This window comes from Mesocricetus auratus, unplaced genomic scaffold (genome assembly GCF_017639785.1).
Source record: "Mesocricetus auratus isolate SY011 unplaced genomic scaffold, BCM_Maur_2.0 Super-Scaffold_100033, whole genome shotgun sequence".
NCBI classification, from domain to species: Eukaryota; Metazoa; Chordata; class Mammalia; order Rodentia; family Cricetidae; genus Mesocricetus; species Mesocricetus auratus.
In genome coordinates this window covers 15,000,687-15,015,077 of record NW_024429213.1, presented here as the reverse complement: position 1 = coordinate 15,015,077, position 14,391 = coordinate 15,000,687, and the positions used below count along the sequence as shown (strand labels likewise).

General features: G+C 43.9%; 1 protein-coding gene across 2 annotated transcripts; it reads right to left on the bottom strand.

The window, feature by feature from the left end:
* Window positions 1–6,835: 6,835 nt before the first annotated feature.
* On the bottom strand, window positions 6,836–11,521 carry LOC121132742 (diphosphoinositol polyphosphate phosphohydrolase 3-alpha). Of its 2 annotated transcripts, none has more exons than XM_040733718.1 (2): window positions 10,502–11,521; window positions 6,836–7,941 (listed from the first exon to the last, which is right to left on the bottom strand). In XM_040733718.1, coding segments are annotated over exons 1-2 (495 nt in total). In that variant the 5' UTR covers window positions 10,996–11,521; the 3' UTR covers window positions 6,836–7,940. The 2 variants fall into 2 exon arrangements, with proteins under 2 accessions (XP_040589652.1, XP_040589651.1); XM_040733717.1 differs by having other exon boundaries at window positions 6,836–9,874; window positions 10,502–11,137.
* Window positions 11,522–14,391: the final 2,870 nt, after the last annotated feature.

The following is a 14,391-nucleotide window of genomic DNA, read 5'->3' as shown; positions in this document are numbered from 1 at the left end:
AAAAACTGTTTTAAGATCATAGAGCTGATATCTGCACTTGACTCTTCAGCAACAAACTACCCCACAATTTGTGTTATCACTTCCTGGTCCCTTTGTTCCGGTGTCATCTATTTTGGTGTGTGTGAGAAAGACCACAGGGAGCTAACAGATTTGGCTAAACTAGTCATTTTATTTTCTGTGATGGCTATTCTTGGTTGTCAGCTGGAATGAAATATAATCTAGAAATGAAGGGCACACCCGTGAGAGGATTTTTTGGCTCGGTTTAATGTGGGTGAATCCCTTCTAGTTCAGAAACTTTGAGATAGAAGACACACACCTGTGATCTAGATCTTGAGGTGGGAAACACCTTGCCATACCTTCTGCTGAAAGTATATAGGAGAGGACATAGAAGAAGGAAACTTTTTTATTGCCTGTTTGGCCTCCCCTTGCTAACACATCCATTCCTTCTCTAGCATCAGAGCCTACTTTTTCAGGACCCCAGCATATATACTGAAGACAAGCTGAGACATCCAGCCTTGTGGACTGAGAAACTACTGGATTCTTGGACTTTCCATTCACAGCCAGTCATTGTTGAATTAGCTGGACTGCAGCCTGTAAGAAATTCTAATGAATCCCCTTTATATAGAGAGATTCATTATATAAGTTCTGTTACTCTAGAGAACCCTAATAAACTGTCCATGTGTGTAAATAATACACTGTCCCTATTTAAAAAGCAGCTCATTGTATGTCTATCGGCTTTTCCAGGCTTTGTCTTTGCTTTCTTATTATTTGTGTCCCTCACATATTTGATGCCAAGGTGAGGCCAGAAAATATACAATGACTGTGGTGGTTTGAATGAGAATGGGTCCCATAGGTTCATGTGTTTGAATGTTTAGTACCCAGTTGTTGGAACTGATTGGGAAGGATTGGGTGTGTCCTTGTTGGAGGGGGTGTGTTGCTGGGAGTCTTCTTTGGCCCACGCCAGACCCTCCATCCCCCTCTCTTTGCCTCCTGCTTGTTGATCAGATGTAACCTCTCAAATGCTGTTTCAGCACCATGCCTGTCTATCTTATGGGAAAATGACAGTTAACAACAGTGTTCTTGCCAGGCATATTGGCTCATGACTGTAATACCAGCATTTAGGAGGCTGAGGCAGGAGGGTTTTTTATAGATCATCCCGGGATGTACACAGAATTTCAGGCCAGCTTGGGCTTCAGAGTTTGACCTTGTATCAAGAAAAATAAAGTGTAGCAGTGGTGTAAGTGGACAGACACCTCTGATGTAACCTCAGCCTATTCGAAGATAAATACTGCATAAAATTGCACAGCGTCCATAATCTCTGTTTCTGACCCATAGGAACACCCATGCAAAAAAGAAAAAGGATCCCTTAAGGACGAGTGTCAATGGATATAATGAGCTAGTCCAATTAGAAGCCTTAGAAATAGTAGAGTGCTTCCATATGCCTCGATTATGTGGCTGTGGAAAGAAAATGACTCTAAATGGTCATGAGATAACATCCTTTGCAAAAATGACTAATGCCCATCCCCCTTCCATTCTTTAGCTAAGGCCTGTCATCCACATGGATTCTTACCTTACTAGAAGTACAGTTATGATCATTTGTGTCTTACCTAAGCAATCAGAGCAGATGCAATATGAGCCCCAGCAGTACAATTAAAGTGGGGTATCTGCTGGGGAGGCTCACAAAGAAACTGACTATTTTTTGTTAGTTTTGACTGCTCCCAGGTATTTGTTGATGTAGCTGTTCTGTTTGGTTAATTTGTATGTCTTGAGACAGACTATTGCTGTATAGCCCAGGATGGCCTCAGCATCCTCCTGCCTGGGTCTCCCTAGTACTGTGATAACAGGTACATGCTACCACACCCATTACTCCTGTAAATCTTTAAACATCACCTCTCTCCCTTCATCTGATCATATCTAGACAAACTGATGAGAAACCTGATGCTATCCCTTTTGATGTTTTGACTCACTGATCAATCAATCAAAATTAAATATTTCACCTTTATACAATGGCTTTAAGAAATGGGAGCCCACCTTCTCAATTATATAATTAATATGCCAGACTATGGACACCCCCATGGAGGGCCTCACCCTACCTGGGGAAATAAGGGGATATTGGGGGGCTGGAGGGAGGGAACGGGAGGAGGGGAGGGAAACGGAGAGGGACCTGGAACTGACTTGTGAAGCAACCTAGTTTCTAATTTAAATTTAAATTTAAAAATAAATAATAAAAATAAAAAATAAGACCTTTAACATTTGAAACCATTATACAAGATGTATTTAGGAAAGGAAGTGATGGTTTCAACTGTTTTTCCATTTAACTGCCCAATTTATTCAGCTCTTAAACTTGGAATGAATGAATGAGTTAGTGAGTCTTTTTGGTTATCACAGCCTTAATGCCATGGTCTTACCCATTAAGACCCCTGGGAGTAATACTATAATATATAAAATAATCACTTAATCCAATTGTCAATTAAAGAAATTTGGCCATTGCCTACATCAACAGCCATTTGGCCAGAGGCAGGACCTAATTGCATCTGATTTTCTCCAGAAGCACAGACATAACAGCATGTCAGTGGCATCCTCCTAATAACTGATCCTGTAAAAAAATACTTAGGACATACATTGACCTCTCAATGGTAGATTGGTTCCAGGATATCTGCCCCTTCTCTTGAGGTATCACAGTTATCACATGCTGAAATCCATTATATAAAATGACATGCTATCTCATGCTATCCGCATATAATACATCTTCTTAATTTTAAATCATCTCTACATGCCTTACATAATAGTTGTCATGTGTGCTGTTTAGGGAATCATGACGAGAAAACAGCCCAGTACATGTTAGGTACAAGTGCAGTTTTTAAAAATACTTTTGATCCCCTGTTGCAAAAATCATGGGAACAGCACCTACAGATATGAACGACAGACTATACAAATACTCAAAAAATAGCTTATAAGAAAATGAGGGACCCTTGTTGCACATGTAACACAATGCCTTAAATGTCTTTAATTATTTGGTAAATTGAGAACTGCTTTCTCCCTGGCACTGATGTTCTTAGCACCCACCACATGAAAATGAATGTCTTTTAGGCATTTTTGCATTTTGCAGGCACCTATAAATTCTACCATCACATTTACATCATTACTTGCAAAGTTCATCATCTCAGCAAAGGTCTAGCAATTTTCAAATACAATACTACAGGGACTCTTATTAATACCACGCTTGACAGAGACTCCATCAGTGGAGAAGCTTTAGCAACCTACTCTCATGCCTGCTTTAGTCCCTGATGGCCATTTGTTGTCTTCTGTCTTCTGCTGCCTAAGACATAAAACCCATGCTATATCTTTAGAGGAGATATTTCTGGGTTCATATTGGTGTTTCCTGCAAAGAGTTTTTACAGATCCTTAGCATATTGCCTTCTATTCACATCCTTGGCCAGATTTTGTAATCAGTACCTTCAAGTCACCATAGCTATCAAACTTTTTGCTATAGGACTGAGAGAAGATGCTTGTGGCATCAGACTTGCAGGTGAGAATGGACACCCTGTCCTCAGTTATTTGCTAGATTCTGTGCTGGATGAAGTTACCCCTTTCCCAAATTCATTGTCTACCTAGAGACCCCTTTAGGTTCAACTGAATGAAGGAAAATAGGATTTGGGTGGGCATTTATGAACATACACACACTCCCACAAGAACTTGTCATCACTTAAGCAGGATATTCCTGAAAAATAAAAAGACTAACCCTAAGGATCAGAACAATTAAATCTTATATTGTAGCTAATGCAGTGGGTGCCTTAATTATAAATCAAGGCTGAATCAAGACACTCGCTTTTGTTTTCAGAGTTCCAGGCATTGTTGAGTCAAGGAATTCCTTCTTCTTTGTCTGAATATACAATGCTGAGCTCTAGCACAAGACTTTATTTTTGTAATGATGATAACTGAATGCACTCTACACCTGAGCCACAACCCACAGCCAAACTAAGTCACCTGACAAAACTTTCCCTATCCTAACAGGTCTCTAATGCTAAGTTTAATTAAGGGAGCATGGTACTGTTCAAATAGTTTACTTACCAAAATCAAAGATAAATTATAAAATCTTTTATATGCTTGGTCGCTGGCAGCATTTAAACCATTTCTCTTCTGCTTCATGCTTACAAGTTAAGAAAAAAACAACAGAACACTCTATCCTTTGATGGCCAACAGAGTTCATACTGCCAGCTGGGCACTGGAACCCTTACTCTAGCCCCAGGCCACAAGCCCAATACAAACTCCAAGTGTCCCCTTCTCTAGAAAGTTCAGGCCAGCTTTAAAGGTTTCCAAGCCCCACCCCCACCCCAACTCACACCCTCTCCATCCCCCACTGCCCCCAAAAAGCCTCTGTATAAGTAACAGAACTTTAAATGCCTGCTTGATCTGGATTTGATATCATGACCCTTTTTATTGAAAGCAAATTTTGTATTGGAATTCATTCTGTATCTTCAAAGCAGCCCCAACAGGTGACCTACCTTTGTCACTGCAACTAAACTTCTAGTAACTTCTAGTAACCATCCCAGAATAGAAGATGGAAAGTTTTAAGTGACTTCCCTGGAAGGCTGTCATGAACCAGTTTCTCAGGTAAGTTTCGGATGTGACCTCAGAGTTACAGAATGTAAAACCACACCACTGTCACTCCTCTGCAACAGAGTATCCCACAATTTATACAACAAGCATCATTCCATTGTTCTTTGTATTTTGGGTGTATAGGGCCAGAACCAAGGAAGCTGTGAACCCTGTGGCTCATTCTTTGTAGTGTTAATTTAAGTTTAGATTACATTTGATCAGTCAGGCCTTGGCATTGTATGTGGGAGCTTGATACTACATACTCGAATTGCTATGTCACTTATTATAAACTGAACTATTATAACTAGCATACTTGTGTCATGCAGCAGTTGTTATGCTGACTAAATACAGAGGGTATTTAGTAAATACCATGTCCTTCAATCATTTGTGTCTGGGAAGCCTTCACTGAGTTAGTTATCTTATAAAGTTCTGTGGGGCCAATTTTGCACCTAATGAAAAATCATGTAATATGTGTAATGAAGTTAAGAAGTTAGGAAAATATATTAGAAATGGAAAACTGAGAAAATAAAATCACCATTTATTAAAGTATTATCCTGAATAAAGAAAAATGTGATCCAAGGTCTTGGTATCTCAGCTTTCTTATTTTCGAGAAAGCAGATCCCCAGTAAAGTTACAATGTTGTGTATTGTATGTTTGGGGCTTTTTTTTGAACAGCTGAGACAATAATTAATATCATGAACCTTTCACAGGCACCATGAGTACCATGTTCCAGACTCAGGGAATAAGGGGAAACCCGGTTACAGTCTCAGAGCCAGGAACTCTTACAATTCAATTGAGTAAGTTTAATATGGTGGGATAAAACTGTGACCCCACAGGGCAGTGGGATATTGGGCAAACATTGTTATGCTATACTCAAAGAGATAAAGAGCTTCTCAGAAGCAGTGGTTTGCAAAGGTAGGGACTATAAATACCTGCTGTACTTTACAGATGGCAAAACTGAAGACTGGACAGACAAAGTGACTTGGCAGAGGCTATTACAGTCTCTGCTTGAATCGTCTTTGAGCCACAGATATTGGACTCCAAATCACTATTTGACCACTTCCATCACCTCAAGTTTCCCATGGGTCTGCTTGCCTCCACTTTTAAATCTCCTCAAATCATTTGACCCAAATTAGGAACCAACTGCCAGGGGAAGAGGGGCATTTTTAGGGGGATCATGCTGCCTTCTCAGTGGGTGCCCTGGAACCGAAAGCACTAACCGGCTTTCGAGAGAACAGCCTCTAAGATGAGATTTTCATCTCCCCTATCCAGACAACAGTTGCTTCAAGGCAACTGCTTGGCCTTGAGATTAGGAACACTAAACTATCAGGAGCAAAAGCTGCAGCTTCACATTTCTTCATACCTCGGGAAGAAATCATCATCTGTCCCAAGGGCCCGTGTGGCTTGAACTGCCTTCCTGCTCCTTAACTCACAAGTGTCAGGACTGAACCTACCCTGTTAGTAAAAGCTCACCTTTAGTTATTCTGACCTATGTCTTCATTTCTGCTGCCCGTGACCCCCTGCAGTCAGGAATTCTAACTGCTTATTTTCTTGATTTACCTGCCTTCAAATAGATTAGTCACCATGTGCAGTGCACACATCTACAACTAATGGGGTTTGTTCCCACAAGAAACTATTAAAATGGCATTATGTGGATTTTTATAAAATAATCTCCTAGAGACCCTGTCCCTTAGTTTCACATTGGTATGAGCTAGAATGCAAATTGTACCAAAACCTCTCCTCAGTATAGTAGAACCAAACACCACTTCCTAATAGCTGTAAATGAAAACCAAGATTTATTAAAATACTCTCCTGAATAAAGAAAATGTGATCCAATGGTTGTAAATAATAATTTAACTGTTACTGTTTCAGGAGGACAAAGTATAAGAAAAAGTCCAAGCACTGATCTATACCCAGAATGTAACTAGCCTTTTCCAGGTCATGTCCCCTTGTATTTCTGTGAATCTGACATCTTAGACCAGTTTAAAATTCAATCTATAGCCGGGCAGTGGTGGCGCACACCTTTAATCCCAGCACTTGGGAGGCAGAGGCAGGCAGATCTCTGTGAGTTTGAGACCAGCCTGGTCTACAGAGCTAGTTCCAGGACAGCCTCCAAAGCCACAGAGAAACCCTTTCTCGAAAAACCAAATAAAATAAATAAAAATCTATAAACTTTTCCCTCCTCACTTTTTTCTCTCTACATTATATACTAGAGTTAATTAGAAGAACTCCAACATTTCCGATGATTAACTTTTTTATTATGGAAAATGTCAAACATACAAAAGCAGAGATGAACATATGAACATCATTTAAGCATCATTCAGCTTCAACAATCTTAAAGGCCAATCTTGTTTGAGTATGTCCAGTGTATTTAATAGCTAGACGTATTTTGAAGCAAATCCCAGACATTATATCATTTCAACTGTAAATATTTGAATGCAGATTAGAAGTCTTGTTTCCAATATAACAACAACACTATAATAATCAACGTGAAAATATCCAGCCAATGCTCAAAATATTCTAGCTGTCTAATTCATTCACCTTATAGTTTCATTAAATCGGGATCCAAACAAGATCCATGCAAGTACTGATCACTCTCTGAAGGCCTTTTCAATCCACAGGTTCAAGCTCCACCCTTTCCTTTCATCCTCGTGACTTATATACTGAAGAAACTGGATCATCTGTTCTGTGTTTTCTTGAAGTCAGGATTCTATGACTCTCATATGTTTGATATACAGTAAACTGTTTCTCTATCTCCTGTATTTTCTATAGAGAAAAAATTATGTCTAGAGGCACAGTTAAATTTGGGTTCAAAATTTTGGCAAATGTAGGAGGTACATAATGTCTGGGATAACACAGACATATGAATTTTTGCTACTATCTCACAGCTGCCTTGAAATAGTTGTGTGACACCTGATATACAAAAGCCACATACATCTATGCTAGAGAGATTAGAAGAGGGATGTTTTACCATTCATTATCATTACAAAATATTAAACAAATATTCAGTGACACCTACCATATATCAAGTAATGTCTGCTAGATATAAAAAGACTAAGAAAGCTATTTCTTTGCATTCAAGGTCATATTTGATGGGGAAATACAGACAAAAGCACACAAAGGCCACAGGTGCCGAATAGAATTGTGTACAGATACAGTGGTAGTGCAACAACCTGAAGAATAGCCATTGTTAATAACAGGAAAGAAGCGTCCAAAAGCATAGGATGAGCTGTGTCCTTGGGGATGTCAAAGAGCTCACCTGTGCTTCACAATTCCATTCATCATTGGGTTCACATACTTGATTCTTTCAAAGTAAATCTGAACAACATTTATTCCATTCACCTAAAAAAAGATAATCTGATTAATAAGGTTTTACTGGTTTGTCCATTCCTGTAGAGTCTAGACAACAAATATTTACTGAGGATTTAGTATGGTTCATCAACCCTTTATACCGGAAAAGCCTGCAGTGAATTATCCAGTGTAGTTCCAGTGTAAGCACGGGTCAGAGCCTAAAGAAGTAAATTCTCCCAGGTATGTTATGAAGCTTAAAAAAGAAAATCAGGAATTCGATGGTAGTAGACACGTTTAGTGTGAGTCAACGACAAATTGTAGCCTCTGTTTTGAGGCCCTGGAGTTATTATGCAGGATTCAGGTTGGGTCCTAGTCCTCAAAGGGTTCATATTAGGAAAACAGTTAAGAACATAACTACAATAGGTGCTTCCACAAAAAGATCTCTGAGGAAAAAAAGATTGGCTAGCTGTTAGTATTGTATGTGCTCTAAGCATTTTCGGCTCCCTTCCCCAGTGAACAACTACTGAGGGAGACATTGTTCTTTCTTATAAAGGAACTCCATGTAAAGGGAAGTGAGGAAAGAGGCAACTCCAGGTCCAGAACCTGTTAAACCGTGTGTCCCAGAAGTGCTGCTACCCACGCTGCTATTTTACAAGCTACCTGTTCTTGTTCTTACACACTTCCACTTTTACTGAAGCTTCTATATAAAGCTTTACAACAATCCTTTCCAGTGAAAACATACCAAGAATTATTTGTAGTCGTGTTTCAGCCCTTCTTGCAAAAACCATCTGATCGACAAAACATAGGGTTCTAATACATCTTATGCCTGCATCAAGCATATCAAAACTACTTTGACTTCAGCTTGACTTCAAGCTTTTTAAAGGATAAGCATAGGCACTTGTCCAGTGGAGGGAAAATCAGCCCTTTAAGACAACACGCTGAAAACAAATTTCTGTTATCTTGTGGAAAAGTCTTCATTATCTTTCATCAGTACACTGGATGTGGGGGAAATGGCATTCAGCTGCACATCTTCACTGCAGTCAACATGTAAAACTTTTTGAGAATATAAGACATAGACAGGATTTGCTTTATTTCCGTGTCAGCAGTTTCATCTGAATTTCCTGGAATTATTCTATTAAAAGGTTAGATTATTTGGAGGCTTTCATTTAATTATTTTCTAGAATGAACCCTGGAAAGGATACTTAACTGTATAGTTTTGAACTTAAAGAGTGAGAACTGGTTTTTGCTTGCAATATGGAAATGGGAAATACAGCAAGATTGCAAATTGCATAAGCAATATCTGTGGGTCCCCAAAAAACTCAGCGAACCGTAGTGCTCAATTCAAATGCATTTAAATGCAACAAAGTATGATTACAGAACAAGACTGCAATTTACTTAAATCAGCAGTCAACTAAAATTAGTCAAATAGTTCAAATATCAAAATATAATACGGTGTACTATTACCTCTAGAATATTAACATTGTGGTTAAACCCCCAACATATCCCTGACATTTTTAGTTGAGAGGTATTTTTATGTATACAATACAGAAATAAAACAAAAATCCAGTTTCTGTAGGATTAGTGCATACTCTTAAGACTGAAGTTACTGGGAATATCTATTCAAGTGATTTAGATTGCTCAGTAATTAGTGAAACCCATATTCAATAATTCAGCATTATCTAGGATATTAAATTACATGTTTGGTTTCTAGAAGCTATAATTTTGGTAAGCAAGTTTATACTCATTTCTTTGACAGTATCAATTTTGTTTACTACACATATTTTTCTTAGATGGATTTATGTAACAGAGAGCCAAGAGAGGCAATAGAATGGTATTCAATTCTATGTGTACCAAATTTTGGAAAGGTAACCTATAGAATAAAATGCTCCAATTAGTGTCGCCATCCATGTATATTTATTACAGAGTGTAGAAACATTTAGAACGTTGGTAGAAATATGCCCTCCAGTCATATTCACTGTGAAGCCTGTGAATGAGAAAACAAGGGGGGAAAGCATAAAAAGATGGCCCCCGCCTCCTCCCCCGCCCTCGATAGCTGGTAGGACTCTAAAGGCCTCCACTAAGAAACAGACCACAAGCCTGACATCAAAAGTGCGCACGCACACTCACGCATAAACACATGTAAAGGGTGTTTAGGGGGAAAAATCACCATCCAAACAAAAACATCACAGGGCAGACACACGCACACACACACACACACACACACACACACACACACACACACACACACACACCACAAGCGCACCCTCCATGAAGAGCAGGACAAGCAGCTAAGGCACCTTTCACGAAATCCCATGCAGCACTGGCTGACCGCAAGATTTTTACAGTGTCACCAAGAAGCGATTAGAAAAGCATCTGAAAAACGTGCAAATTGTCTGCAAACAGCGCCTGGCAACCGAGACAGTTTGCAAGCGTGATTCAGAGGTCTGCCTGCCAAGGAAACAAAAGAAGCCTCCCTCCTGCCCGTGCCGGCGCACAGGGCAGGAGAGGTGCTCTCCTGGCAGGCAGGCAGGCGGGCAGGCAGGCAGGCAGGCAGGAGGCAAGTGCGGGGAGGCGACAGGCAGGAGTCCGGGCGGGCGGGAGCGGTACATACTAGGGCTCGCTCTCGGGCAGGGACGGGGCGGCCGAGTTTCCATTAGTGGGGGAGCCACCCAGCTTCAGTTTCTCCAGGTACTCGGCATGCACGGGCTTGTGGCATTGGAGGACCTTGATGGCATCTTCGATCTTGAACCACTCTCGCTTCCTGCCGATGCTGACCGAGTCTTCCCAATCCTCCAGCAGCTCGGTGACGGTGAGCACGAACACGTAGGTCCGGTGCTTGCGGTCCTGGTTCTGCTCGAAGACGCCCAGCAGCCGGCCCAACTTCCCCTTGACTCCCGCCTCCTCGTACACCTCGCGCACCGCCGCGCCGTCCGGCTCCTCCTCGGGCTCCATGCCCCCGCCGGGCACGATCCAGCGGTCGGGGTAGCGGCTGCTGCTCACCAGCAGCACCTCGTCCTCGCGCTCGCTGCGGAAGCACAGGCACGCGGCGCGCTTCTTGAAGCCCTCGGGGTCGTAGGTCCGCGTCTGGTTCGGTTTGCACTTCATCCTCGGCGCTGCCACTGCCTCCGCCGCCGCCGCCGCCGCCGCCGCCTCTGGGTCTCTTGCAGATGCCGAGCGCAAGCGGGCCGCCACCGCACAGCCGAGGAGCCGCTGCGGGCAGGGAATGGGCCTGGCGAGGGCTGGAGAAGACGAGAGCGCAGAGCAGTGGAGCCGAGCTGAGCCGAGTCGAGCTGAGCCCGAGCCCGGGGAGACTAGGAGGGGGCGGGCGCGGGGGCGGGGGCGAGCCGGCGCGTCAGTCAGTCCGCGGGGCGGGCAGCGCAGGCCGGGCACGCCGAGGGTCGCGAGCCCGCCGCCTGATTGGAGGCGCCGCTTCCGCCGCCTGGAGCCGGGAGCCCGGAGCCCGCTCCTCCTCCGCACAGCCCCCGAGTGGACGGTGCGCGGTCCCCGCCCGCCTGCTGGCTCGCTCGCCCGCCTGCCCGCGATCGCGCGCCCGTTCTGCAGCCCGCAGACCAGGCAGGGGTTGAGCGAGGTGAGGCGCGTGCGCGCGCGGCCGGGTGCGCGTGCGCGAGCGTTTAGCGAAGAGCGAAGGGCGAGGGGCGGAGGCGGGGGTCTCTAGACTCCTTCAACACGAGACGCTGAGGGATCACTGCGCAGGCGCCCAGCACTGCTCTGACTGCGAAGCTTCTAGCTCCTCCGCGCTGGGGAGGTGCACCCCATTGTGACATTGCACAGGGTCCTCACCACCACGTGTGAGTCTCGGCCAGACATGGCAGCAGCAGTGGGGGCCGGGGCCTCCCCGACAAAGGCCCACGCAGCAGGGTGGAGGTCTGCGTCACAGTCCTCTCCCATCATGAACAGCACTGCCTTATTTATAGGCAGAAGGCCGGTGTCTCCAGAATGACCAATGGCAGTCTTGCCAGAATAATCTTTGCTGAGTCACACGCAGCTTGCCTTCTTCAACAGGTTCTCTTCTGCGGCTTGTCAACCATCTTGCCTCAGCCCTTACCTGAAACACTTGCACACGGCCCCTATCCCCATTTTCCATAGCCTCTCTGTTCCTCAGTTTCCCAGTCACTGAGCCCGGGGACTCCTCCGTTTCAACCCCACTGCAAGATGTTTCTGGAGCAGCACCCCCACAAAGTCTTGGATCCCCTGTCAAGAGCCTCCATCCTCACACACAGCACCCTTTCCTGGCCAGCTCACAGATGAGCGTCCAGGGGTTTGGTGATTCTTTGTGTGTGTGTGTGTGTGTGTGTGTGTGTGTGTGTGTGTGTGTGTGTGTGTCTGTGTCTGTGTGTGTGTGTGTGTGTTTTCTGAACAGGTGTATAGGCCCACACTCACAGATGAGCGTCCAGGGGTTTGGTGATTCTTTGTGTGTGTGTGTGTGTGTGTGTGTGTGTGTGTGTGTGTGTGTGTTTTCTGAACAGGTGTATAGGCCCACACTCACAGATGAACGTCCAGGGGTTTGGTGATTCTTGAGTTTGTGTGTGTGTGAGTGTGTGTGTGTTTGTGTGTGTGTGTCTGTGTGTGTGTGTCTGTGTGTGTGTGTGTGTGTTGAAGACTTCTGAGGGCACCGAATGTCTTCCCCCATCACATTTTAGGCAACCTGCACTGTCTTGAAATCACCTTGCCTCCCCAAAGGTTAGACTTTTTACAGAACTGCAGTCACTGTGGTTTAGCTTGACGATGTTCATAGCTGTCTTCTAGGGGAAAGACTTTCTTTTGGTAAGGACTGCTGACGTCACTGAAAGGTATTGTCCTTGTTCATGTATTCCCATGTCAGCTGTTTTCTTTTTAAAAGCCTCTGAGTACCCCATGATTCCCAGGAATAGCACCTGTGGCTCCTTGCCATGTGACTAAACACTTTTTTTTTGTTTTGTTTTTCAAGACAGGGTTTCGATGTATTGTTTTGGAGACTGTCATGGAACTCACTCTGTAGACCAGGCTGGCTTTGAACTCACAGAGATCCACCTGCCTCTGCCTCCCGAGTGCTGGGATTAAAGGCGTGCGCCACCAATGCCCGACGCCACAACATTTAAGGCAAGACTGAGGCCATGCCCCTGCATCTAAGCTGAGCAAGGTATGCCTCCATAGGGAATGGGTTTCTCTGTTTCTATTTAGAAAATGGCGGGTATCCCATGGATATCAACCTAACATTACATATCAAGTTGCAATAAGACTAGAGACCTCAGCCGGGCAGTGGTGGCACACACCTTAAATCCCAGAAGTCAGGAGGCAGAGGCAGGCAGATCTCTGTGAGTTCGAGGCCAGGCTGGACTGACAGCCTCCAAAACAATACAGAGAAACCTTGTCTCATAAAACCAAAAAAAATAGACTAGGGACCTCCCCTTGTATCAAGTCTGGATAAGGCAGCCCAGTACGAGGGATAGGGACCCAAAATCTAGCAAAATTGTCAGAGGCAGGCCCTGCTTCCACTGTTAGGAGTCCCACAAGTAGAGAAAGCTATACAACTGTAATATATATGCAGAAGGCCTATGCCAGTGCCATTCAGGCTCCCTGGCTGTTGGTTTAGTCTTTGTGAGTGCCTATAAGCACAGGTTAGTTGTTTCTGTTGGTTTTCTTGTGGTGCCTGTGACCCCTCTGGCTCCTATAATCCTTCCTTCTTATCTTCAGCAAGATTCCCTGAGTTCAGCCGAATGTTTGGCTCTAGGTCTGCATCTGTTTCAATCAGCTGCTGGATGAAGCCTCTCTGACGGTAGCTGGGCTAGGCACCAGTCTATGAGTATAACAGAATACCATTAGGAATCATTTCATTGACTTTTTTCCCAATCGTTTTATTTCTAAGCTAGGTCTCTGGGCCATCCAGCTTCTGGGTCCTGGAACTCCAGGTAGTATCAGGAGTGGACTCAGTCTCCTGGTATGGGTCTCAAGATGGACCAGTCTTTGCTTAGCCACCCCCACAATCTTTTTTTTAATTTAAAAATGACTTTAATACTTTAACATTAAAACGAAAAGACATTTAAAACAGAAAATAACATTGGAAATTTTAAATATGCTTTTCTAAGGGAGTAAAAGTAAGGCATAGGTCTTTTCTTTTTTTATTTTATTTTCCAGTTTAAATTTAGATAAGAAACAAGGTTGCTTCACAAGTCAGTTCCAGGTCCCTCTCCCTTTCCCTCCCCTCCTCCCGTGCCCTCCCCCAACCCCCCCCCGTTATCCCCTCATTCCCCCAGGGAGGGTGAGGCCCTCCATGGGCCACCCCCACAATCTTTGCACTACCCTTACTCCAGTACATCCCATAGGCAGGAAGATCTTTTTTATTGTTGTTTTGTTTTGTTTCTTTTGAGACAGGGTTTCTCTGTATTGTTTTGGAGCCTGTCCTGGAACTCGCTCGGTAGACCAGACTTGGTCTCGAACTCACAGAGATCCACCTGCCTCTGTCTCCTGAGTGCTGGGATTAAAGGCATATGCCACCACCGC